The sequence below is a fragment of the Dryobates pubescens genome, chromosome 24 (genome assembly GCF_014839835.1).
Source record: "Dryobates pubescens isolate bDryPub1 chromosome 24, bDryPub1.pri, whole genome shotgun sequence".
NCBI classification, from domain to species: domain Eukaryota; kingdom Metazoa; phylum Chordata; class Aves; order Piciformes; family Picidae; genus Dryobates; species Dryobates pubescens.
In genome coordinates, this window is record NC_071635.1 from 15,670,370 (window position 1) to 15,697,053 (window position 26,684).

At 58.2% G+C, this 26,684-nt stretch overlaps 1 protein-coding gene across 8 annotated transcripts in view; it reads right to left on the minus strand.

Moving 5' to 3' along the window:
* Nucleotides 1–2,436: 2,436 nt before the first annotated feature.
* Nucleotides 2,437–26,684, minus strand: part of SEC31A (SEC31 homolog A, COPII coat complex component) — a 71,263-nt gene continuing 47,015 nt past the window's right edge. The window contains exons 21-30 of one of the 8 annotated variants that reach the window (XM_054172470.1): nt 26,337–26,510; nt 22,935–23,027; nt 21,561–21,690; nt 19,487–19,846; nt 15,277–15,315; nt 13,623–13,678; nt 9,314–9,583; nt 7,651–7,770; nt 5,361–5,432; nt 2,437–3,141 (exon numbers count right to left, since the gene is read on the minus strand). In XM_054172470.1, the coding sequence (XP_054028445.1) occupies nt 2,962–3,141; nt 5,361–5,432; nt 7,651–7,770; nt 9,314–9,583; nt 13,623–13,678; nt 15,277–15,315; nt 19,487–19,846; nt 21,561–21,690; nt 22,935–23,027; nt 26,337–26,510 (1,494 nt within the window). In that variant the 3' untranslated portion in view covers nt 2,437–2,961. The remainder of the gene's footprint in view (nt 3,142–5,360; nt 5,433–7,650; nt 7,771–9,313; nt 9,584–13,622; nt 13,679–15,276; nt 15,316–19,486; nt 19,847–21,560; nt 21,691–22,934; nt 23,028–26,336; nt 26,511–26,684) is intronic. The other 7 variants (XM_054172474.1, XM_054172472.1, XM_054172471.1 and 4 more) reach the window with 7 other exon arrangements.

Sequence of the window (26,684 nt, forward strand, 5' to 3'; positions counted from 1 at the left end):
CAGCTTATGAGCTGGAAAGGACCTTAAAGATCATCCAGTTCCAACCCCACTGTCCTGGGCAGGGACACCAGCTTAGGAGCTGGAAAGGACCTTAAAGATCATCTAGTTCCAACCCCACTGCCCTGGGCAGGGACACCAGCTGTTGAGCTGGAAAGGACCTTAAAGATCATCCACTTCCAACCCCACTGCCCTGGGCAGGGACACCAGCTTATGAGCTGGAAAGGACCTTAGAGATCATCCAGTTCCAACCCCACTGCCCTGGGCAGGGACACCAGCTTAGGAGCTGGAAAGGACCTTAGAGATCATCTAGTTCCAACCCCACTGCCCTGGGCAGGGACACCAGCTGTTGAGCTGGAAAGGACTTCAAGGATCATCTAGTTCCAACCCCACTGCCCTGGGCAGGGACACCAGCTTAGGAACTGGAAAGGACCTTAAAGATCATCTAGTTCCAACCCCACTGCCCTGGGCAGGGACACCAGCTGTTGAGCTGGAAAGGACTTCAAGGATCATCTAGTTCCAACCCCACTGCCCTGGGCAGGGACACCAGCTTAGGAACTGGAAAGGACCTTAAAGATCATCTAGTTCCAACCCCACTGCCCTGGGCAGGGATAGCTCCTCCCAGCCCAGCTTGCTCAAGCCCCTGTCCCACCTGGCTTACAACACTTGGAAGCTTGGAGCCTCCACAACTCCTCTAGGGAAACCTGCTCCAGAGCCTCACCACCCCCACCCAGGGAAGAATTTCCTCCTAATGTCTGATCTAAAGCCAGCTTCTTCCAGTTTGAAGCCACTAGCCCTCACCCTGTCTCACCAGGCCTTTGTAACAAGCCTTCTCCAGCTTTCCTGTAGCTCCCTTCAAACCCTGGAAGGCTGCTCCAAGGTCTTCCAGCAGCCTTCTCAGCTCCAGGCTGAACAGTCCCACTGATAAGCTCTGTGAGTGATAATACTTCCCACAGGATGAGCTGCCAAGCCTGCAGCCCACAGGCACTGATTATTTTTGGTGTTTCTCAGGCAAAGCTGCTCTATTTTTTTCTCTCCCCCCTCTCCTGGGGCTGTCTTGCAACTCCTTTCCTTCCTTGGCACCCTTGCTATTCCTGGCACACCACTGCAGATGTGGAGAACTCCAAGCCAGCTCCAGCTGTGCCCTAGGAAAACACACCTGGGAAACTCTCCCCGCTCCAGCCCCAAGCTGCTCACAGCCAGCAGAAGAGGCCCACAGGAGCCAGCAGAGCAGCAGCTCCAGAGGGCTGCAAGAAGCCACTGCCCACTGTAGGGGTGGGTAAAACACTGCATTAGTTCCACCCTTAGCTCTTGAAAATACACAGGGATGTGTCACAGACTCAAAATGGTTTGGGTTGAAGGGACCTTAAAAGACCATCTAGTTCCTAGCCCCTGGGCTGGGCAGGGACACCTTCTCCTAGAGCAGCTTGCTCAAGGGCCTTGAACACCTCCAGGGTGAGAGCATTCACAACCTCCCCTGGGCCACCTGTGCCACAGCCATTGCTAAACCTCTCCTTGAAATGGAAATCACAGAGCTGGCAGGGCTGGAAGGGAGCTCAAGGCTCAGCCAGCCCCAGCCCCCTGCCCTGGGCAGGGACACCTCACACCACAGCAGGTTGCTCACAGCCACCTCCAGCCTGGCTGCAAACACCTCCAGCCAGGAGGCTTCCACCACCTCCCTGGGCAGCCTGGGCCAGGCTCTCACCACCCTCCTGGCCGACAACTTCTTCCTCACAGCCAATCTCCAGCTCCCCACTTCTATTTTGCTCCATCCCCCCCAGTCCTATCCCTCCCTCACCCCCTCCAAAGTCCCTCCCCAGCTCTCTTGCAGCCCCCTGCAGCTCCTGCAAGGCCACCAGAAGGTCTCCTGGGAGCCTTCTCCTCTGCAGCCTGCACAACCCCAACTCTCTCAGTCTGTGCTCAGAGCAGCTCCAGCCCTCTGCTCCTCCTCCTGGCCCTGCTCTGGACACTTTCCAGCCCCTCCAGAGCCTTCCTGGCACAGAGGCTGCAGAGCTGGCCCCAGAGCTGCAGCTGTGGGCTCAGCAGAGTGGAGCAGAGGGGCAGAATCCCCTCCCTGGCCCTGCTGGCCACACTTCTCTTGCTGCAGCCCAGGCTCTGCTTGGCTCTCTGGGCTGCAAGTGCTCCCTGCTGGCTCCTGGGGAGCTTCTCCTCTCCCAGCACCTCCAAGGCCTTTTCTCCAGGGCTGCTCTCCAGCCAGTCCCTGCCCAGCCTGGATCAGTGCCTGGGATTGCCCTGCCCCAGCTGCAGGACCTTGCAGCATTTGGCCTTGTTGAACCTCCTGAGGTTGTCGTGGGCCCAGCTCTGCAGCCTGTCAAGGTCAGGGGGGATGTTAAGCAGAGGTTTCAGTGATGGTGCCCAGCACACACCAAGAGCTGTGTGGGTTCAAGCCCCTCCAAGGTGCACTTGAGAAGAGACAGGTTCTTATAAATTAACATTTATTGAAAATATCACAGCAGCCTTTAGTTTGCTCTTTGGGCCCAGTGCAAAAGGAAGCTACTGACCATGGAGAAGTGCCAAAGCAGCTCCATAGAATGAAAGACCAACTACACTTGATAGTAGGGATCAGGCTCTTTAATCTGGTGGAGCAGGGAGAGTGGGGGGTGGTGAAGGGAACCATCTGGTTCGGGCTCTGATACACAGCCTCGGGCCTCGCCTGAACACAGATCCGGCATTAAAAGCCACTGGGTAGCAGTAAGACATGCATCTAAAAACTGACAGGATGGGCAGCATCCATTAAACAGGCTGACCTGGAGAGTTGGGGGTGAGGAGGAGGAAAACAAGGAAAGCACCAGGGCTCCAGGGCCCTCCTAGAAGGGAGAGTGGAAGCGCCGCTCGCCTGCGCCGCGGGGAGCAGGGCTCCTGCTCCGGCCCCCGCACCTCGGCTGTGGAGGTGAACCTCTTTGGAAAAGCAACCCTCAAAGGCCTGGCCAGAGCAGGCTCCCTTCAGACCCCCAGCTTGTTGGCCTGGGTCAGGACAACCTTCAGGACAGGCATGAAAGCAGAGGTCTCGCTGAAGTTGCTGGTGCTGACGATGTGCGTGTGGATGTTCAGCCCCTCCTGGTAGTTGCGGCCCTCGATGCTCTTCACCATGCTGTGCAAGCCACTGAGGATGGCTGGGGAGAGCTGCAAGGGAGGCAGGCAAGGCAGGTCAGCAGAAAGCAAGCCCTGCACACACCCTCCCTGCTAGGAGAGCTTGGAGGGCTTGTCCAACCCCAATGCTTCTAGCAATGAGTAGATGTGGTGCTTCAGGACGTGGGCTGGGGGTCACAGAGGTGTTGGGTAGGAGGTTGTGATCACAGAATCACCAAGGTTGGAAGAGACCTCAAGGATCAGCAAGTCCAACCTGGCACCACAGACCTCATGGCTAGACCATGGCACCAAGTGCCACATCCAATCCCCTCTTGAACACCTCCAGGGATGGGGACTCCACCACCTCCCTGGGCAGCTCATCCCAATGCTGAACGACTCGCTCGGTGAAGAACTTTCTCCTCCCCTCCAGCCTAAACCTCCCCTGGCACAGCTTGAGACTGTGTCCTCTTGTTCTGCTGCTGGGGGCCTGGGAGAAGAGACCAACCCCCACCTGGCTACAACCACCTTTCAGGTAGTTGTAGAGAGCAAGAAGGTCTCCCCTGAGCCTCCTCTTCTGCAGGCTAAGCAACCCCAGCTCCCTCAGCCTCTCCTCACAGGGCTGTGCCCCAGACCCCTCCCCAGCCTTGTTGCCCTTCTCTGGACACCTTCAAGTCTCTCAATGTCCTTCCTAAACTGAGGGGCCCAGAACTGGACACAGGACTCAAGCTGTGGCCTCAGCAGTGCTGAGCACAGGGCACAATGATCTCCCTGCTCCTGCTGGCCACACTCTGCCTGACCCAGGCCAGGATGCCCTTGGCCTTCTTGGCCCCCTGGGCACACTGCTGGCTCATGTTCAGCCAGCTGTCAATCAGCACCCCCAGGTCCCTCTCTGTTTGGCAGCTCTCAGCCACTCTGCCCCCAGCCTGTAGCTCTGCCTGGGGTTGCTGTGGCCAAAGTGCAGCCCCTGGCACTGGGATTTGTTGAATGCCATCCTGTTGGCCTCTGCCCATCTGCCCAGCCTGGCAAGGTCCCTCTGCAGAGCCCTTCTGCCCTCTGACTGACCAACATCTGCCCCCAGCTTGCTGTCAGCTGCACATTTGCTGATGACTGACTCCATCCCCTCCTCCAGATCATGTTGAAGATGTTAAAGATGCTGGGGCCCAGCCCTGCTCCCTGGGGCACAGCACTGGTGCCTGGCTGCCAGCTGGCTGTGGCACCATTCACCACCACTCTCTGGGCTCAGCCTCCAGCCAGTTCCTCACCCAGCTCAGAGCTGCTGTGCCAGCCAGGGGCTGACAGCTTGGCCAGCAGTCTGCTGTGGGGGACGGAGGTCTTGTCCAACCCTACTGATTCTATCAAGGAGTAGATGTGGTGCTTCAGGACATGGCCTGGTGGCCATAGAGGTGCTGGGTAGAAAGCTGGTTTTGCCCCCAGGCTGCAAGTCTCACTTCCTGCTAGCAGCAGGGGACCTTGCTGGGGATGGGCCTCCCTGATGCATTCATCCAGTGCTTGCTGCAGGCCCTGCACAGCACCATCATACTCATGGCATGAACTCCAGAGCACTGCAAGGTCTCTGCAGGCACTTGGGGACAGGCTTGGGAGGGCTGGGGCTGTTCAGCCTGGAGAAGAGAAGGCTGCAGGGAGACCTCAGAGCAGCCTCCTAGTATTTGAAGGGGCTCCAGGAGAGCTGGGGAGGGCCTTTTGGCAAGGGCTGGGAGTGCCAGGCTGAAGGACAATGGCTTTGAGCTGGGAGAGGGGAGACTGAGACCCTTGTGAGGCTGTGCAGGTGTTTCTGCAGAGGGGTTGGGGACACTTCAGAGCTTCTCACATGGCATACAGATACCAGTGCCTGGCTGGTTCATGAGCCATGGTAAGTCCTAGAATGGTTTGAATTGGAAAGGACCTTAAAGATCATCCAGTTCCAATCCCCTGCCTTTGGCAGGGACACCTCACACTAGAGCAGCTTGCTCAAGGCCCCATCCAACCTAAGCCTTCAACACTTCAAGGCTTGGAGCCTCCAAATGGGAACAACCTCACCCTCACTCTCAACAATTTCTTCCTTATCTCCAGTCTGAATCTCCTTTCTCCCAGCTCAAAGCCTTTGTTCCTCAGCCTGGCACTCCCAGCCCTTGTCACAAGTCCCTCCCCAGCTCTCCAGTAGAGTGACTCCAGAGAAAGAGCAAGCACCTGCAGAGGAGCCCACACCACTGCTGAGGCTCTAGGCCACCCCTGCAACACTTGCTGGGGCTGGGGGGAAGCGCAGCAGGACTTACTGTCTGCTCCCTAAGCTTGTCATAGAGGAACTCCAGGCGCTTGTTGGCGTCGTCAAGCTTCCTCTTGGTTTGCTGCAAGAGAAAGGAACTCATTAGCACAGGGCCACAGATCCATGGCAGCTGGAGGAGACCTTTAAGATCAGCCAGTCTGACCATCAACCCAACCCAAATTGCTCAGGGGGGAAGGAAAACCAAATGCAGACTCCTGAAGCAGTAAGCCAGGTGCTGGCTCCTCTGGGGTAGAAGGCAGCTGGCTGCTCCCTGCGTTTGCTCCTCCCGTGGGTCTGCAGCTGCAATCACCCAGAGGAAGGTCTGTGCACCCTCAGGTGCCCCCAGGTGTGTGGAGGCTGTGGGGCCTCACAGAATGATAGAATGGTCCAGGCCAGAGGGGGCTTCCAAAGCTCATCCAGTCCAACCCCTTCTGCAGTCAGCAGGGACATCCCCAACTAGATCAGGCCTCGCTGAGCCTCACCTTGAACATCTCCAGGGAAGGAGCCTCAACCACCTCCCTGGGCAACCTGTTCCAGTGTTCCACCACCCCCATAGTGAAGAACCTGCTCCTAATATCCAGTCTAAGTCTCCTCTGCTCTAATCTGAAGCCATTGCCCCTGGTCCTGTCCCTGCAGGCCTTTGCAAAGGCCTGCAGGGACAGGACCAGGGGCAATGGCTTCTACCCTTCAGGTACTGGGAGGCTGCTATTAGGTCTCCCTGAAGCCTCCTCTTCTCCAGGCTGAACACCCCCAGCTGCCTCAGCCTGGCCTCAGAGCAGAGCTGCTCCAACCCCCTGATCATTTTCATGGCCTCCTCTGGACCCTCTCCATGTCCAGGTCCTTCCTACATTGAGGGCTCCAGACCTGGACACAGTACTCCAGGTGAGGTCTCACCAGAGCAGAGCAAAGTGGCCTAGGCCCACAGCCAGTTCATTCCTTTGCCTCCACCCAAACCAGCCTGCTTCTGTGCCCCAGAACAAGAAGAGAGCTGGAACTGAACACTTCCCAGTGCTCCCAGCTTGAGCAGAGCACTGGGGGGCTTTCTTCCCCACAGGGGAGCTCATGCTCATCCCTGCTGAAGCTGACCACAAGAAGTGTCATGAAGAGCTCAGAGTCTTCTTGCCACATGGCCACCTTTCACCTGCTGGAAGCTGTGCTCTTGGCCCCAGACTGTCCCAGCTGAGCACAAGGCTTTGTGTGATAGTGGGTGGGACATGGAATGGTTTGGGACCTTAAGGATCATCCAGTTCCAACCCCCCTGCCATGGGCAGGGACACCTCCCACCAGCCCAGGCTGCTCAAGACCTTGGACACCTCCAGGCAGGAGGCAGCCACAGCCTCCCTGGGCAGCCTGTGCCAGAGTCTCCCCAGCCTCACTCTCAAGGATCTCTTCCTCCTCTCCACTCTCAGTCTCTCCTCTCCCAGCTCAAAGCCATTGTTCCTCAGCCTGGCACTCCCAGCCCTTGGCCAAAGTCCCTCCCCAGCTCTCCTGGAGCCCCTTCAGGCACTGGAAGGCTGCTCTGAGGTCTCCCTGGAGCCTTCTCTTCTCCAGGCTGCACAGCCCCAGCTCTCCCACAGCCTGTGTCCCCAGGGGAGGTTCTGCAGCCCTCTGATCAAGCTGTCCTTGTCCCTCATCCTGTCACTCCCAGCCCTTGGCAGAAGTCCTGTGGTAGTTTCAGGCTGTGCCTTTACATTTTTTTCCCCCACAGATCTTGACCAGAGAAGCAGTTAAAGTGTCAGTAAGTCACTGCTGGGTGGAAAAAGGAAAACAAAGATCAATCTAAACCTCCCCCACTGGAGAGAGCTACCACAAGATGGGTTGTACCAAAACAATTTCCTCCTCTCTTCCTGATGCTTTGCTCTGGGAGAGATCCTAACTTGCTTCTGCTTCACCTTGGCTGCACTGTTTTGGTGTTAACTCCTCTGCTCCTCTCTCCCTTCTTTTGCTCAGGGGGAGGCAGGGAAGGAGAAGCTGGCAGCTTCCCCCTGCTCTTTGACCTGGGTGGGTTCTTGTGCTGTTCATGAGTTGCAGATCCCTGTCACTATTGTACCTCCTGGATGTTTTGTCCACATCCCCTGCAGCCCATTGCAGACTGCAGTTCTGCCTGGAAACACAGCTCTCCCTTGCTTCCAGCTGGGCTGGCAAAGGTAATGGTGGGGAGGGAGGGGGAATTTCAACCCACCACACACTTTGCTACACACTGCTTGTGGCTGCCCCAAGCAGAAGGAAGCTGCCTGAGGAGGGGCTGTGGTGAGCTGTGCCTTCAGCCCAAGCACTCTGGACACACCCCAGAGACCTACCGGGTCGGAGGCAGACAGCAGGCACCTCTGGATGAGGGCCTCAAAGGTGGTCTTCAGAACAAGGTGCTCCTCAGGGATGGGCTTCTTGGTAATCTTCTCTGTTGGCAGGGCCTGCACATGCTGAGAAAGAAGGGAGCAGGGTGAGGCTGTTCCAGGGGGCTCTGCCCAGGTGCTGTTTCCAGCTCACCCCCGTGGCATTGCTGGGCAGCCGAGCACAACCCCAGCTCCTTCCCTGTGTGGAGGTGACACCATCAGCAGCTGCTGTCACTCCCTCTGGAGGGCTGGGAAGTTGCAGAAGGAAGCAGCTTGCTGCTCCAGAACATTCATAGGACCACAGGATGTCAGGAGTTGGAAGGGACCTCTGGAGATCATCCAGTCCAACCCCCCCTCGCCAGAGCAGGGCCATAGCATCCAGCACAGTATCACAGTAACTAAGGTTGGAAGAGACCCCAAGGATCAGCAAGTCCAACCTGTTCCAACAGACCTCACGACTAGACCATGGCACCAAGTGCCACATCCAATCTCCCCTTGAACACCTCCAGGGATGGGGACTCCACCACCTCCCTGGGCAGCACATCCCAATGCCGAACGACTCGCTCAGTGAAGAACTTTCTCCTCACCTCGAGTCTAAACCTCCCCTGGCACAGCTTGAGACTGTGTCCCCTTGTTCTGGTGCTGGTTGCCTGGGAGAAGAGACCAACCCCTTCCTGGCTACAACCACCCCTCAGGTAGTTGTAGAGGGCAATGAGGTCACCTCTGATCCTTCTCTTCTCCAGGCTAAGCAACCCCAGCTCCCTCAGCCTCTCCTCACAGGGCTGTGCTCAAGGCCTCTCCCCAGCCTTGTTGCCCTTCTCTGGACACCTTCAAGTCTCTCAATGTCCTTCTTAAACTGAGGGGCCCAGAACTGGACACAGGACTCAAGCTGTGGCCTAACCAGTGCAGAGTACAGGGCACAATGACCTCCCTGCTCCTGCTGGCCACACTGTTCCTAATACAGGCCAGGATCCCCTTGGCCCTCTTGGCCACCTGGGCACACTGCTGGCTCATGTTTAGGCAGGTGTCAATCAGCACCCCCAGGTCCCTCTCTGCCTGGCTGCTCTCAGCCACTCTGCCCCCAGCCTGTAGCTCTGCCTGGGGTTGCTGTGGCCAAAGTGCAGCCCCTGGCACTGGGACTTGTTGAATGCCATCCTGTTGGCCTCTGCCCATCTGTCCAGTCGGTTGAGGTCCCTCTGCAGAGCCCTTCTGCCCTCTAACTGACCAACATCTGCTCCCAGCTTGGTGTCATCTGCAAACTTTCTGATGACTGACTCAACCCCCTCATCCATGTCATCAATGAAGATGTTAAAGACGTCACAGAGGAGCACATCTAGATGGGTCTTCAAAGTCTCCAGAGAGGGAGACTCCACAACCCCTCTGGGCAGCCTGTTCCAGAGCTCTGTGAGCCTCACAGTGAAGAAGTTCCTCCTCATGTTGAGGTGGAGCCTCCTGTGCTGTAGCTCCTATCCAGATGAACTGCAAAGCAGCAGTGTCTGGGTGGAGATGGCAGGAGCACAGTGCCAGTGTGGTGCAGAGCTGGTGACCAAAGACTCTGCAGAGCCCTTGGGGAGCACAAGAGGGGCCCCCAGGCGAGGGGGGCCACCCGTGCCCGCTGGGGCTGCCTTACCTGGATGGCATTGCCGATGGGGGCCCCGGGAGCCCCCTCCGTGCTGGGCTTGGAGGCAGCAGGAGGCAGGATGCAGGGCCCTGGGGGCTGGGCTGCAGGGGAGAAGCCCCCCTGGCCTGGGGGCCCTGGCAGCAGCTGTGGGGGCTGGAAGCCAGGCGTGCCCAGGAGGGGGGCCGGAGCCGCGGGCTGCTGCAGCGGGCACTGCGCGTCTGCCAGCGGGTTCATGATGGGGGAGGTGATGGGCACCGGGGGCTGGAAGTTATCAGGGACCTGGGCAACAAAAGCAGACAGGGCATTGGTGCTGCTGTGGGCACAGCCCAGCCCCCAGCTCCCACAGACCACCCCTCTCCCCCCCAGCAGCTCTGCTCTGCAGAGTCCCCAGGGGCAGGCAGCACAGGAGCGCAGCCTGGCCACACCAACCCTTCCCCTGGCTGCACTGCACAGGGGGCAGTGCCCTGGGGCAGCAAGAGCCCCCACTCCTGTCTGCTCTGCCCAGCCTGCCCCTGGCACAGGAGCCACCTCAAATCAGAGCCACTCACCCTCACTGGAAAGAAGTTTCTCCTCAAGTTGAGGTGAAACCTTCTCTGCTCCAGTTTGTGGCCTTTGCTCCTTGGCTTATAGCTGAGCACCACCCAACAGAGCTTGGCCTCCTCCCCTTGCCCCCCAGCTACTGAGAGGCATTGATCAGCTCCCTCTCAGCCTGCTCCTCTCCAGGCTAACCACCCCCAGGGCTCTCAGCCTCTCTGCACAGGGGACATGCTCAAGTCCCCAACTCCTCCTCCTGGCTCTCCCTTGGGCTCTCCCCAGCAGCTCTCTGTCTCTCTGGAACTGGGGAGCACAGAACTGGACACAGGATTGCAGCTGTGGTCTCAGCAGGGCAGAGCAGAGGGGGAGAAGAACCTCCCCAGCCCTGCTGGCCACACTCTTCTTACTGCCCCCCAGGCCCCCATTGGCTCTCTTGGCCACCAGGGCATTTCCCTGTCCCATGCAGAACTTGCTGCCCACCGGCACTCCAAGGTCTTTGTGGAGCTGCTCTCCAGCAGGACAGCCCCTACCCTGTCCTGGTGCCTGATTCCCCCCCAGGTGCAGCACCCTGCACTTGTCCTTACTGAACTACATGGGAGAGGAAGATTACAGCCCCCTGGATGCCAAGTGTGAAGCAGTGGTGCCAGGCTTCAGCTGGAGAAAGCAAACCCAAGCCAGCAGCAAAGGCAAGCTGTAAAAGCAGTGAATCACAGCCAGACCCTTTGGAAGGGCTGGGGGGGGACAGCCTCCCTGAGGTGGAAAACAGTTGCAAAGGCTTGCTGGGGCTTAGAAAGCTGCCAGATGCTTCTAGCTGCCAACAGCCCCTGTGGTGAGTCACTGACAACATCCTGAACCGTCCCCCCTGCCGCGGGGGACATCGGGGAAACAAACACAGAACCGTTTCTGGCAGGGCTTTGTTCCATGCCCGGCAAGGAAAACACAACACACACAGCTTCAAGGGAGGCAGCCCTCCAGCCCTGCCTGGGGCACACACACACACAGCAGCAGCAGCTCTTTGGAGGAGGCTGCTGCTTGCTGTGCTCTGAGGGCCAGCAGTTCTTCTCAGGCTGCTTCCCTCCTCTTTCTCCTCCTACTTTAGAGCCTGAAGCTCCAGGAGGCAGCATGCCCAGGGAGGTGGTGGAAGCTTCATCCCCGGAGGTTTGGAAGGGGGTGTGGGGCTGTGAGCAACCTGATCCAGTGTGTGGTGTCCCTGCCCATGGTAGAGGGCTTAGAACTGAGGGCTCAGAACTGATCCTTGAGGCCCCTTCCAGCCCTAACACAAAAAATGTGCCATAAGCATCCCCCTGAGCTAATTGCTAGCTGGGAAAGGGCAGGAAGAGCAGGAGGTGGTGGAAGCCTCCTGCCTGGGGGTTTTAGCAGCCAGGCTGGAGGTGGCTGTGAGCAACCTGCTGTGGTGTGAGGTGTCCCTGCCCATGGCAGGGGGTTGGGGCTGGCTGAGCCTTGAGCTCCCTTCCAACCCTGACAACTGATTCTCTGCTGGCTGCTGGGGGACAGTAAGGAGCACACACAGCATCCCCTGCCCACCCTCCTGACTCAGAGACCCCAAGCCAAAAGCTGAGGGCCACTTCTGCCATCACCCTCACCCAGACCTTATCTTGCCTGCTCCAACTACCTTTTTTTTCCCCCTCCCCTCCCCACACTTTCCCCTCTTGCTCCCTACATGCAGCATGCTCAGAGAGCAGAGGCTGATGCTGACTGCATGGTGCACCCCAGAGGATGGAAAGGCTCCCCCCAGTTATTCTATCCTGCTGCAGCCTGCATCTGTTTGCCAACCCCACACTGCCTCCATCACACAAAGTGTCTCCCTCTCAGCAGATGGCTCAGGGTCAGAGCCTTAACTGACATCAGCTGCTTGCAGCTCCAGCCAAGCCTGTGACTGATGACAACTTGCAGGGCCTCATGGTTTTGCCCAAGGCTCATCCCCTGCTCAACTCATCATCTTGGCTGCAGATGGAAACAGTCCCAGGTAGTTTGTTCCCTCAAACCAGGATCAATGCTGCCATGAACAACCACAGCCTCAGCAACAAGCCCCCAGCTCTCCAGAGGCTTAACTGTTTTGAAAGAGAGAATGCACATTGGAGAGGAATTAAAGGGCCATTTCTGCTCAGGAATCAGAGAATTGTTGGGGTTGGAAGGGAGCTCAAGGCTCAGCCAGCCCCAGCCCCCTGCCCTGGGCAGGGACACCTCACACCACAGCAGGTTGCTCACAGCCACCTCCAGCCTGGCTGCAAACACCTCCAGCCAGGAGGCTTCCACCACCTCCCTGGGCAGCCTGGGCCAGGCTCTCACCACCCTCCTGGCCAACAACTTCTTCCTCACAGCCAATCTCAACCTAACCATTTCTAGTTCTGCTCCAGCCCCCCCACTCCTATCCCTCCCTCACCCCCTCCAAAGTCCCTCCCCAGCTTTCTTGCAGCCCCCTGCAGATCCTGGAAGGCCACCAGAAGGTCTCCTGGGAGCCTTCTGGAACTACAGTTCAATAATGGGTGGACTCAGTGATCTTAAAGGTCTTTTAGAATAGAATCAACCAGGTTGGAAGAGACTTTCAAGATCATTAAGTCCAACCTCTCACCCAGCACCATCTAATCAACTAAACCATGCAATCAAGCACCCCATCAAGTCTCCTCCTGAACACCTTCAGGGATGGGGACTCCACCACCTCCCTGGGCAGCACATTCCAATGGGCAATCACTCTCTCTCTCTGTAGAATTTCTTCCTAACATCCAGTCTGAACCTCCCCTGGCACAGCTTGAGACTGTGTCCTCTTGTTCTGGTGCTGGCTGCCTGGGAGAAGAGACCAACCCCCAGCTGGCTACAGCCTCCCTGCAGGGAGTTGCAGAGAGCAAGAAGGTCTCCCCTGAGCCTCCTCTGTTCCAGGCTAAGCAACCCCAGCTCCCTCAGCCTCTCCTCACAGGGCTGTGCCCCAGACCCCTCCCCAGCCTTGTGCCCCAGACCCCTCCCCAGCTTTGTTGCCCTTCTCTGGACACCTTCCAGCAGCTCAACCTCTTTCCTAACCTCAGGAGCCCAGAACTGGACACAGGACTCAAGCTGTGGCCTCAGCAGTGCTGAGCACAGGGCACAAGGACTTCCCTGCTCCTCCTGGCCACACTCTGCCTGACCCAGGCCAGGCTGCCCTTGGCCTTCTTGGCCCCCTGGGCACACTGCTGGCTCCTGTTCAGCTGCTCTCCACCAGCACCCTCAGGTCCCTCTCTGCCTGGCTGCTCTCAGCCCCTCTGCCCCCAGCCTGTGGCACTGCCTGGGGTTGCTGTGGCCAAAGTGCAGCCCCTGGCACTTGGCTGTGTTCAACCTCCTGCCCTTGGCCTCTGCCCTTCTGCCCAGCCTGGCCAGGTCCCTCTGCAGAGCTCTGCTGCCCTCTCACAGCTCAGCTCCTGCCCCCAGCTTGCTGTCAGCTGCACATTCCCTGCTGATGGACTCCATCCCCTCCTCCAGATCATCAATGAAGATATTGATCAGGCTGGGGCCCAGCACTGCTCCCTGGGGCACACCACTGGTGCCTGGCTGCCAGCTGGCTGTGGCACCATTCACCACCACTCTCTGGGCTCAGCCTCCAGCCAGTTCCTAACCCAATGCAGTGTGCTCCTGTCCAAGCCAGGGGCTTGGAGCTGCAGCTTTTGTTTGCTGCTGACTCTCCCTCCCTCCCCCCCACCCTTCCCCTGCCAATTGGCTTCCCAGGAGCAACTTCAGCTCCTGCTTATCAAGGGCCCAGCACTCCCCTGTGTCAAGGTAGGATTTTCTAGGGTACCTTCTTCTTGGCAGCTCTGTTCAGGGCAGGAGGGTCATTCCATCCATTCTGAGGTCCTGGACAGGAAGAAAAGAGAAACTCTGAGTACCTCAGAGGAGGACAGTGATGCCTTCTGGAGCTCAGCAGGGCCAGCTCCCCACCATGGCTCTACTGGCCGAGGCTTCTGCCCTTCACTGGGAGGCAGAAGAGCTGCTGTGCCAACCAGAGCCTCCCAACACCCCACCAGAGCCATCAAACCCTTTGGGCTCTGCACCCACTGCTCAGGTTTGGCAGCAGGACCAATCTGCTCTTGGCTTTGAGAGAAGCTGATTAGTTGGGGGTTTTTAATCATTATAATTAACTGTATCTTTAACTCTTGCAGGACAAATCTCTTTGGAGCAGACATGCTTGGAAGAAGCAGACATTGCCAACCATGCCCCAAGCAGCTCTGCCCCACAGCCTGGGTGCCTGAGGACAGCTTCAGCTAGCAGGGAATTGGTGCCACAGAGGAAATCAGAACTGGTTTGGACCCACTTTTTGTTGGCTTGCTTTCCTTGATCAATGTTAACCTTATAATAAACATCAATCAGCAGCACAGATGTCAGAAACCACAGGCAAAGGAGGACATCATGAAGCTGCCTCCACTTCCCATGAGCTGCTTGCTGTGACAAGACACAGGACAGCCCAGGCACAGCCAACTGTCTCCATGACAGTCAAGGCATAAGGAAAAAGAGGCCCAAGAGGCAACAAGAGGCCTTCAATATTTCAGGGCAGCTTCATCCAGCCATCCCTGGTGACACAGCAGGGTCATGAGTGCAGGTTTGCCCTGCCAGCCAAGGTGTTTCTGGCTGCTTGGTATCCCACAAACAGAGCAGAGCTGCTGGGGCAAGGTGGCAAACCTGTAGCTTGGCACACCCAGGGCAATCCCTTGGAGAGCAGAAGCAGCACAGAGGATGTCTGAGCCAGTTGGCTCACTCTGGGCTGCCCTGTGTGCAAGATTGCTACACCCAAGCCCACAATTAGTGCCTCAGCCCTGCTGCCCCCCATGCCATCAGAGAGCCTGTGATTGTCCCCAGCATCACCACAGCCCTGCAGAGCAATCAGGATGTACTGCACAAAGCCACAACCCCCCCACAGAACCCAGGGGACTCTTCCCCCCCCAGCTTTTTATCTTCCCACCTAGCAGATGACTTCACCTCAGGCAGCAGAGCTCCACCACTGCTGCAGAATGTGCTCCATCTGCCTCTGAGCTCTTGTTTGAGCAAGTTCCACACCCAGAGCAGGTCAAAAGGGGCTAAGTGAAAACACTGCTCCAGCCTCTCCACACCTGCACTGCTACCTCCTGGCAGCCACAGGCCCCTGGGGGCTCCCCTGCTCCTCCCTAGCCACAGAAATCCCAGATGGGATCCCTGGTGGCAGTGGCAAGGCCTGAAGGCAATCTCCCAGCTGTTCATTGCCTGCAGTCATTTGCTCTGCCCCTCAGCCCCCAGCATTTGTTTCTGTGGTTCAGAATGGCAGATGCCTGGTTATTGGCTTTTAAAGAAGGAATTAACCACCACTAGAGTTGATTCAGGTTGGATTGGCAAGCAGGCATGGCACTGGATGCCCACTGCTGGGGGTCTGGCTTGATTGGTTTGGATGGAGGGGCTGTGATCAGGGTCAGCTCAGGTGGTACCTGTGAGGAGAGAGGCCTGGTCTGGAGCTGGGAAGTGATCTGCAGATAAAATGCAAAGAGAGCTGAAAACAAAAGAGCAAGCCCAACATTGTCCTTGGGAAAGAACTGCTCTGGAATTCCTGGTTGGCAAGGGAGCTTCCATCAAGCAGGAGGAGTCAGAGGAGAAGCCTCTGAAGTGCCTGGGGGACCTCACACCAAGGTGTCCTTCTCTGACCACTGCAGCTGCTCTGGTGGTCCAGGCCAGGAAGCATAGGCACACATCTCTGCCCTTCCAAAGCAAGGGCTCCCAGGATAGAATCAGTAAGGTTGGAAAAGACCTCAGAGATCAGCAAGTCCAAGCTGGCACCCAACCCCTCCTGGCAACTAAACCATGGCTCTAAGTGCCACATCCAAGCCCCTGTTGAACACCTCCAGGGATGGGGACTCCACCACCTCTCAGGGCAGCTCATCCCAGTGGCCAATTCCTCTTGCTGGGAAGAACTTTCTCCTCCCCTCCAGCCTAAACCTCCCCTGGCACAGCTTGAGACTGTGTCCTCTTGTTCTGCTGCTGGGGGCCTGGGAGAAGAGCCCAACCCCCAGCTGGCTCCAACCTCCCTGCAGGGAGTTGCAGAGAGCAAGAAGGTCTCCCCTGAGCCTCCTCTTCTGCAGGCTAAGCAACCCCAGCTCCCTCAGCCTCTCCTCACAGGGCTGTGCCCCAGACCCCTCCCCAGCCTTGTGCCCCAGACCCCTCCCCAGCTTTGTTGCCCTTCTCTGGACACCTTCCAGCAGCTCAACCTCTTTCCTACCCTCAGGAGCCCAGAGCTGGACACAGGACTCAAGCTGTGGCCTCAGCAGTGCTGAGCACAGGGCACAAGGACTTCCCTGCTCCTGCTGGCCACACTCTGCCTGCTGCAGGCCAGGCTGCCCTTGGCCTTCTTGGCTGATGTTAGGGTTCTTTCCTTCTTGTTTATCTGGAGTTCTCTGGGACTCATCTAAAAGCTGGAGGAGGACAGAGTGTGCTCTTCAGACAGCTCTTATCTTTTCCCCACAGCTCTCCAGCTGCAGGCAGGAGCTGTGTGCCAGCAGCCCACACACATGAGCCATCTGGCCTCAGCCCCTCACTGTGCCCTGGAGTCCACCTCCTGCCCATGTCTGGGTTCCTGAAGGTCTGACATTCTGTATTGGCTGCTGGGGGAAACACAAGCAGCACTGATAGTTCTCAGAAAGTTTTCTGCAAAGCCTGGTATGGACAACCTCTAATCCTGGAAGGCAATTTGGCAATGTGGACAATCACAGAACTCTAGGGGTTGCAAGGGACCTCTGGAGATCATCAAGTCCAAAGCCCCCTGCCAGACCAGGGGCACCTAAAGCAGGTCACACAGGAACACATCCAGGGGAGCCTTGAAAGTCTCCAGAGGAGACTCCAGCACCTCTCTGGGCAGCCTGCCCCAGGGCTCTGCCACCCTCACACTCAAGAAGTTCCTCCTCATGCTTAGATGGAACCTCCTGTGGGCAAGTTTGTGCCCATTGCCCCTTGTCCTGCCACTGGGGAGCACTGGGAAGAGTCTGGCCCCATCCTCCTGACACCCACCCTGAGGTATTTGTAAGCACTGAGCAGCTGCCCCTCAGCCTCCTCTCCTCCAGCCTGACCAGCCCCAGGGCTCTCAGCCTCTCCTCACAGGAGAGATGTTCCAGGCCCCTCAGCACCTCACTGGCCCTCTGCTGGACTCTCTCCAGTAGCTCTTTTGTGCTTCCTGAGCTGAAAAGCCCAAAACTGGACACCATACTCCAGGTGAGCCCTCACCAGGGCAGAGTAGAGGGGAAGGTGAACCTTCCTCTGCCTGCTGGCCACACTCTTCTTGATGCACCCTAGGATGCCCTTGGCCTTCTTGGCCACATTGCTGGCTCATGGGCATCCTGCTGTCCCCCAGCACTCCCAGGTCCTTCTCCCCAGAGCTGCTCTGCAGCAATGACAATGACTGCCCCCATTCCCTTGCCATGGAAATGACACAGGGAAGATGTATTGGTCACTGATGTCCCTCATTCCTACAGCTTCATCTGCCCTGAGCAAACCACCCTGACTGGGTCATTTTACTGCTAACACTAAGCTTGGATTCACAGAGCTGGCAGGGCTGAAAGGGAGCTCAAGGCTCAGCCAGCCCCAGCCCCCTGCCATGGGCAGGGACACCTCACACCACAGCAGGTTGCTCACAGCCACCTCCAGCCTGGCTGCAAACACCTCCAGCCAGGAGGCTGCCACCACCTCCCTGGGCAGCCTGGGCCAGGCTCTCACCACCCTCCTGGCCAACAACTTCTTCCTCACAGCCAATCTCCAGCTCCCCACTTCTACTTCTGCTCCAGCCCCCCCACTCCTATCCCTCCCTCACCCCCTCCAAAGTCCCTCCCCAGCTTTCTTGCAGCCCCTGCAGATCCTGGAAGGCCACAAGGAGGTCTCCTGGGAGCCTTCTCTTCTCCAGACTGAGCAACTCCAACTCTCAGGCTGTGCTCACAGGAGAGGAGCTCCAGCTGCAGGGAAGTCATTCTAAGCACCTTCTGAAAGCAAATGGCTTCCAAAAAAGGGAGTTTGCTCAAAGTATAAAGCACAAAGTGTAGAACTCTCCCCACTTCTAGACTGTTCCATTCCCCCCAGGCCTACCCCTGACTCCTGCTTCAGATTCAGTGCCTGCCAGTGATGCAAGCAGGGCAGTAAGAAAGAGCCATTTGCTTGTTCCTTGCATTCCTCTGGAGGTGCAGGAGCTGTGCTCTCTGCTTTACAATGTGCTGCTCTGCAGCCCAGCCTGGAATCCCATCCAGCACACCTCTGCCTCTGTCCAGTGTGCTAAAGGCTTCTGCCTGAAGGCCACAAGGCTGACAGGTGAGCCCAGGCTGCAGCATCTGCTACACAGGCAGGACACTGACCCTGGCTGCAGGGTGGAGGGAAAAGGCCTCCTCTTGCCTTGTAGCCCTGCTGGCTGCTCAACAGCAGACCCCTCTGATGTTTGAGAGAACAAAAGAGTCTTTCTCCCTGACACATGCTGTGTGAGTGTGAAGGCAGTGCCAGGAGAGCTGTGGGCTCCCAGGAGTGCTGCAGCCAAGACAAAGGCAAAATGCTCTGACTGCACTGCACCACCCCAGCTGGCTTTGGAAACAAGAGAGGGAAGGCCCAGTGTGGTCCTCAGCAGAGTAAGCATCCCTGGAGCAGCCCTCCAATCCTGCCTGCCAATTCCCTCTGCTCCCTGCTCTGCAGATCTGAGCCTCCTCTCTCCACCTGGCTGTGAAGTGTGTTGGTGGCTGGGACCAGAGCAGGATCCCTCAGCACATCCTGCACAGCTGCTCCCCCAGGCTGCTGACCAAAAAGACAGGTTTGTTACCAGCAGGTGAGGTCACTGTCCCACAGCACACAGTTATGTCCAGGCAGTCCCAAGAAGACCTAAGAGCCCCCAGCTCAGCTCCTGCTCTCTCCCCATGCACACTCCAACATGCTCTTAACAGCTCAGCCACACACATGGACACTCAAAGGCCATGCAAAAGCATTTCTAAATCACTCCTGCTCATCTTGGAAGGCCTTCACAGCTCCCCTGAATCATACCCACAGGATGGGTTGGCTTGGAAGGGACCTTGAAGATCATCCCTGGGGAGGGACACCTCCCACCACATCAGCTTGCTCAAGGCCTCCTCCAGCCTGGCCTTTACCACTTCCACTGAGTGGTTAGGGAGAGCCACCATGGAAGCAAGCTGATGCCACAGCAAATGCTGTTGGAAGGAAAGCTGCTGCTGCTGCTGCTCCCCCAGCAGGGCTGCAGGAACACCTTCCCTCTGCAGACCTCCTCTGTCAGGACTGGGATCACCTCTCCCCCGCAGCACTGGGGAAAGCTTGCTGGGCTCTGTATCCTGCTCTCCACCACACAGCAGGCTCTGAGGCCAGCCTCACAAGGTGGAAACTGTGCCTCCATCCATCCAGTGCTGCCCTGAGCCAGACAAAGAGCTGTGCCAGTGGCAAGGGCCAGCTCACACCGCTGCTGCAGCAGCACCACGGCCGTATCACTGCCACCTCTGTGGGGAAGGCTGGAGGGGGAGTGTGTTTTAGAAATGCTTTTCAGCTGACCCTTTAGAAGCAAAAGCAGACTCTGCAGAGAGCATTCCCCAGGCAAAGGGGCAGGCTTCACTGTGTGAGGAAGCACAGCAGCACCTCCCTCCCCCTCCCTGCCTGCCCTGCTGTCCAAGCGCAGACCTGTTCTCTGGGATGCAGGAAGGTCACTGGTTGCAGGCAGAGTACCTGTTGGTCCAGTAGGTAATGCATAAGCCACAGAGGTTGCTGGTGGTCCTGGCCTGCCATGCTGAAAGGAGGTGCCAGAAGGAGGAGGAGGAGGGAAGGAGGAGGCTGGGGTCAGGCTGGTCGGGGAGGGTTGAGGCTGCCCGGGGTACAGCGGGGAGGGCACGGAGTGGGCAGGGGCAGAGGAGAGGTAGGGAGGGGTGGTGTTGGGAGCAGGGTTAGGGTAAGAGGCTGAAGCAGGGGCAGTGAGAGGCTGCTGAAGCTGATAGAGTGCTGGTCCCCCTGTTCCACAAGAGTACTGCTGTGTGGCCTGATACACTACAAACAGGGAGAAAAGACATTGGGTCAGTGAGCTGACGACGAGGAGCAGGTTCCACCTGCCTCTGCTTCCTTCTCCACCTGACCCTTCCCTCATCCTGACCCTTCCTCCCTCCCCCCTGGCTCCCACAACTCTGCCTGCACTTGAAGGACTGCTCAAGACCTCAGCATGGCACTGGGGACAGGATGCCAGAGGAAGAGCTTCCTTGGCTGGAAGGGCTCCCATTCTGCCCCCAGACTCTCCTGCTGCCCAGGGTGGGGCTGAGGCATGTGGCCAACTGCTGCTCTGCAGAGCACTGGAACCCTCCACCATGCCCCTCAGGGAAGGGAAGCCCTGCCCCAGGCCTGCACAAAGGGAAAGCCTAGGCCAAGGGGGTGAGCAAGTCTCTGAGGTGAATGCAGGCTCACAGCCTCCCACTGCAGCTTAGCAACACTGCCTCTGCCCAGCTGTAACCACTGTCTGCCTGCTCTGACTGGGCCAGGGCTCTGCCCCCCTCCTCACTGCCCTCTGCTCCTGCCCTTATCTCCTCACCCCCTTTTGCATCTTCACAGAGGCCACATGAGAAGCAGCCCCACGTGGAGGAGTTGGGCTCCTCTTTGCCAGGCCCATGCTGCTTCTCCAGGACTCACACTGAGGAGGGTTCTGATCCCAGCACACCCTTGGGAAGGGCCAGCTGAGGAGTGAGCTGTGGGCACACACCTCAGCACAGGACAGTGTCTGACAGGAGGTGCCTGATGTCTGGACCACAGCAAGGCATAACAGTCCTCAGATGTCATCTTGGGAGCTTTCCCCATGCCCCAGCATTATGGAGTTGTCAGGGCTGGAAGGGAGCTCAAGGCTCAGCCAGTTCCAAGCCCCCTGCCATGGGCAGGGACACCTCACACCACAGCAGGTTGCTCACAGCCACCTCCAGCCTGGCTGCAAACACCTCCAGCCAGGAGGCTGCCACCACCTCCCTGGGCAGCCTGGGCCAGGCTCTCACCACCCTCCTGGCCAACAACTTCTTCCTCACAGCCAATCTCCAGCTCCCCACTTCTAGTTCTGCTCCATTCCCCCCACTCCTTTCACTCCCTGACACCCTCCATAGTCCCTCCCCAGCTTTCCTGAAGCCCCCTTCAGATCCTGGAAGGCCTCCTGGGAGCCTCCTGGGAGCCTTCTCCTCTGCAGCCTGCACAACCCCAACTCTCTCAGGCTGTGCTCAGAGCAGCTCCAGCCCTCTGCTCCTCCTCCTGGCCCTGCTCTGGACACCTTCCAGCCCCGCTCTGGACACCTTCCAGCCCCTCCAGAGCCTTCCTGGCACAGAGGCTGCAGAGCTGGCCCCAGAGCTGCAGCTGTGGGCTCAGCAGAGTGGAGCAGAGGGGCAGAATCCCCTCCCTGGCCCCGCTGGCCACACTTCTCTTGCTGCAGCCCAGGCTCTGCTTGGCTCTCTGGGCTGCAAGTGCTCCCTGCTGGCTCCTGGGGAGCTTCTCCTCCCCCAGCACCCCCAAGGCCTTTTCTCCAGGGCTGCTCTCCAGCCAGTCCGTGCCTAGCCTGGATCAGTGCTTGGGATCGGCCTGACCCAGCTGCAAAGTGAGACTGGCTTGGTCTGAGCCCTCGCAGCCCCCAGGAGGGTGAGTGGCTATCCTCAGGTGAAGGTGGTGGGATTCTTTAGCCCTTATCCTCATTTTCCTGGTGTCCCAGCTGGCTGGGGGCAGGGGAGCTGCTGGTACTCACTCTGAGGGTAGGCTGGGCGGGCGCCTGCCTGCGAGTAGAGGCTGTAGCCGGAGGCTGGGGCCTGCTGCGCCGGCACGGCAGGGCTGAGGGCAGCTGGCACGATGAAGCCTGCAGGAGGAGGGTTGTCTCCCTGTGGAAAGAGATGGCAGGAGAAAGGGGAAGGGGGAGATGGGGTTCAGTCAGCAGCAGGGAGGCAGCGCTGAAGCCAAACCGTGCCACGGCAGGAGCGGCTCAGATGTGTGGAGGCCTGAAACCAGGCGCCCTGGGAGGGCCACAGGGCTGAAAGCCTCCAACCCTGCAGTGCCTCCTGCTGCCCAGCCTGATGCTGGAGGCACAGCCTCTGTGTGTGTGCTGGGATCCCAGCAGCAGAGCAGCACAAACCCTGCCTCCTCCAGCAGGAGCTCCCTGCCTGCTCCCCCCCAGGAGGCAGCCCAGGAGGTCCCTGCCTGCTCCCCCCAGGGCAGCCCAGGAGCTCCCTGCCTGCTCCCCCCAGGGCAGCCCAGGAGGTCCCTGCCTGCTCCCCCCAGGAGGCAGCCCAGGAGGTCCCTGCCTGCTCCCCCCAGGACAGCCCAGGAGGTCCCTGCCTGCTCCCCCCAGGAGGCAGCCCAGGAGCTCCCTGCCTGCTCCCCCCAGGACAGCCCAGGAGGTCCCTGCCTGCTCCCCCCAGGGCAGCCCAGGAGGTCCCTGCCTGCTCCCCCCCAGGAGGCAGCCCAGGAGGTCCCTGCCTGCTCCCCCCAGAAGGCAGCCCAGGAGGTCCCTGCCTGCTCCCCCCAGGACAGCCCAGGAGGTCCCTGCCTGCTCCCCCCAGGAGGCAGCCCAGGAGGTCCCTGCCTGCTCCCCCCAGGAGGCAGCCCAGGAGGTCCCTGCCTGCTTCCCCCAGGAGGCAGCCCAGGAGGTCCCTGCCTGCTCCCCCCCAGGGCAGCCCAGGAGCTCCCTGCCTGCTCCCCCCAGGAGGTCCCCACCAGCACTACCCAAGGCAGCCCAAGAGCTCCCTGCCATCCACAGCTTTCAGCTCCACACCTGAGACTTTCACTCTGAACCTTCTGATTGCCATGAGAAAGGGGGGGAAAAAAACCCCCAAGAATCTAGCATCACACTTCCAATATTCCAGTGTGGAGCAAGGGGTGAGGAGGGGGAGGGTCAGGTCACACTGAGCTCCCAGGCTTCAGGCTTTCCAGAGCAACACATCAAACAAAGACCCCAAACAGCAAAACCAAAAAGGAACCAAACCAAAAAACCCTGAGATGCAGAGGAGCAAAGCCAGAGCACATCTGGAAGCTTGCTCCTTCCAACTCCCTGTACCAGGCTATGCCAGGGGAAGGACTTGAGTGGGGTGGAGCAGGGGCTCAGAGAGGAATAATGAAGGTATTATACCTGTGTGTCAGAGGGACAGCCTGCAGAAGGATGGCTGGGAAGGGCAGTAGGAGTTTTGTTACTCCAGGTAGTGACAGTAGGGGCAATTCTAACCTGAATTGAACAAAGAAATACCAATCATGGAAAACAAAAGCAAAAGACAACAGTGACCCAAGAAGAACCTGCAGGGTGGCCACCAAAGGAGCTGCACAAGGGTGGGGGGGGGGATTTGCATGCTGGCACTTGTCACACAGCCATAAGGGAAAAAAAAAACCCACATAAATCACCTCAGAGGAAGAAGGGGAAGTGCATTCAAGACAGACACAAAAAAGAATCACTGCACTGGAGCTGAAGTGAAGATGAAGCACAGTGGGGATGCAGCACCAGGAGGCCGTGGAGCCAGTGCGGGGTTACAGGTGCCGGTGAGCCAGGTCTGCCTCCTCCTCCTCCTCCTCCTCTGTCACATTTGCCTGTGGCAGAAGCTCCCTCCCACCTCCAGGCCACTGCATGACACAGCTGGGATCCCATGTTAAACTCAGCCTCACACAAAAGCAGCCTGCTTCACATCAAGCTCAAGGTGAGTTTGAGACAGGTTAGACGCTGGCACTCGGCTCCTGCACATGCACCGCCAGGCAGCTGGGTGCTGAGGGCCTCCCAGCCAGGCTCCCACTGCTCCTCTCCTCTGGCTTCCTTCTGCATAGATCCAGAGATGGGGTTGGGTGGGAAAGGACCTTGAAGATCATCTAGTTGCAACCCCCCTGCCATAGAAGGGACACCTCCCACCAGCCCCAGGCTGCTCAAGGTCTCAGCCAGCCTGGCCTTGAACACGTCCAGGCAAGAGGCAGCCACAGCCTCCCCTGGGCAGCCTGTGCCAGAGTCTCCCCAGCCTCACTGCCAACAATTTCTTCCTAATCTCTAGCCTCAATCTCCCTTCTCCCAGCTCAAAGCCATTGTTCCTCATCTTATCACTCCCAACCTTGTCCAAAGTCCCTCCCCAGCTCTCCTGGAGCCCCTTCAGGTGCTGGAAGGTTGCTCTAAGGTCTCCCTGCAGCCTTCTCCTCTCCAGGCTGAACAGCCCCAACTCTCCCAGCCTGGCCACACAGGGAAGGTTCTGCAGCCCTTTGATCATCTTTGTGGCCTCCTCTGGACTCACTCCAGCAGCTCCAGGTCCTTCTTGTGCTGGGGGCATAAGATGAAAAAAGGGGGTTCAAAACCCTGGGCTGAAAGGCTATCAAGGCTTAAGCAGATGATCCTATTTGGGGCAGCAGCTCAACAAGGGCTTCCTCAAGCTTGAACAAGCTCACAAACTTCCTTAAAAGCACAAAAGAGATCTCCCAAGACTCAAACCAGGCATTTTTTTTGCCCCCCTCCCCCCCCCCCCTCCTCCCCCCCCCTTCTCATTCATCAGCATACTGCTGGGCACCTTCCTGGCCCCTCTCTCCTCCAAGCTTCTGCTGAGCCTGAGAACACAGAATGAGCTTGTGAGGCACCCAGCCTTTTCTTAATGAGGGAAGGCTTAAGGAACAGCTTGAGGTGTCCCTGAAACAGGAGACACAAGGGGAAAAGCTCTGCTTTAAAGAAAGCCTTGCTCAGACCACAGCACCGAGGCAGCTGCTGCTTGCCACAGCCCCCTGGGGCACAGGGCAGCCCAGCTGCGTGGGGCAGGTGGCTGCTGGCAGGGAGGAAGGCCAAGGGCACAGGAAAGAAGAGCAGAGAGTTAATGATTGACACTGATGCATTTCCAGTCAGCTGCAGGGGTGTTAGCAAGGTGATCCTGGGTGAGCAGGGTGAAGGCTTTGTCCCTCTGAGATCTACCTTGTTGACACCCCGGGGAGAAGGGGAAGCCACACACAGTTGGTGACACCAAGGGAGAACAAACAAAGCCCAGCTGCCCCACCCTACACCCACCCCCCAACACCTTTCAAGCCCTTCCTTCCTGGCCCCATTTTTCTGGCCAGCACTGCCAGAGCCATGCCTGAGCTGCTGCCAGTCTGCTCTGCAGGAGGGGAGCACCAGCAGCACGGGCACAGCTCTGCTCTCAGCACAGCCCAGCCCAAAGCTGCTGTGCAGAGCAGGGCCAGAGGAGCCCCAGCTCTGTGCTGAGGGATGTGGCCACCCTCTTTAAGCATGCCCACAGTCAGGGCTGCCCCCCAGCACCACCCTCCAGTGATGGCCAATGTGGTCTGATATCCTCAGGAGAAAGATAAAACCCAAGGCAGCTGCCCTCCTGCCTGCCTTTCCCTCCCTGCACAGCCCCCAGCTTTCTCCCTCACCTTTCCTCTGGCACAGCTGACTGCCAGCCCAGGCCTGCCCTGCCACACTCCCCTCATCCCTGCCTGTGCCCCCTTACACCAGGCCAGGGAGATGTCCTCACTGCAGGCTGCATCCACAACTGCTGAACTGGCTGTTTTTGACTGCCACCACTCAGCAGCCTCTGCAGCCAACAGCAGAGCTGGGGGTGGAAAGAGACAGGCCCAGAAGAGTCTGGTGAGCAGCACAAGGCCTGCAGGGATGGGAGGACATCAGGGGCTGTGACAGCAAAGCACAGCACAATCCCACTGTGCTCTCCCACACCACCATTCCTGGCACTGAAGCACACTGCCAAACACTTAAGCCTCAGGAGTAGGCTTCTGGACAAGGTGAGTGAGGAATGTTTCCAGAAGAGGAGTAAAGGCTGTGCCTGTGCTGCCTGAAAAGCAGCACCACAGGGCTCTCAGTAGAGGTACAAAGAGACCTCAGATCTGAGTGAAGATCTACTGAGAGCTACTCTACGGAGACCAAGTAGCTCTCAGCAGAGATCTGAGCCCTGTACTGCCTGAAAAGCAGCTCCAGAGGGTTCTCCCTAGGGGTATGGAGAGACCTCAGGTCTGAGTGAAGATCTACTGAGAGCTACCCTAAGGAGACCAAGCAGCTCTCAGCAGAGATCTGAGCTCTGTACTGCCTGAAAAGCAGCTCCAGAGGGTTCTCCCTAGAGGTATGGAGAGACCTCAGGTCTGAGTGAAGATCTACTGAGAGCTACTCTAAGGAGACCAAGCAGCTCTCAGCAGAGATCTGAGCCCTAGTAGCTCTCAGCAGAGATCTGAGCCCTGTACTGCCTGAAAAGCAGCACCACAGGGCTCTCAGCAGAGGTACAAAGAGACCTCAGATCTGAGTGAAGATCTACTGAGAGCTACTCTAAGGAGACCAAGTAGCTCTCAGCAGAGATCTGAGCCCTGTACTGCCTGAAAAGCAGCACCACAGGGCTCTCAGCAGAGGTACAAAGAGACCTCAGGTCTGAGTGAAGATCTACTGAGAGCTACCCTAAGGAGACCAAGCAGCTCTCAGCAGAGATCTGAGCCCTTTCTCAGGTCACAAGAAAGGAAACCAATTCCTCTGTCCCCAGGTATGGTGCCCCCCCGCCCCCCATAAGTTAAACCCCCATACCTGTTGGTAATACTGCTGGGCTGGAGGCTGGGTCCCCTGCAGCTGGCCAGCCCCGGGGCCAGCTCGTCCCTTGGGCACAGGCTGCCTCTCAGTGGCTGCCTTGAGGGGCTGCTGGGCCCCGGGGAGCTCCTCCTGGGCTCTGCAGAGCCGGTCGCGCAGCAGCACGATGTTTGGCTGCAACCAGAGAAGGGACAGGAAGAGGCAGGTTAATGGCACAGCAGGGGACAGACTGGGGGGGGAAGTTTTAAGGCTGGGCCTCAGGTCTTGGAAGAGCCAAGTGGGAGAATGTCAATCAGTCACCACTGGAGGTGAAAGAGGGAAACAATGATCAGGTCCAAAGAGTGCCCA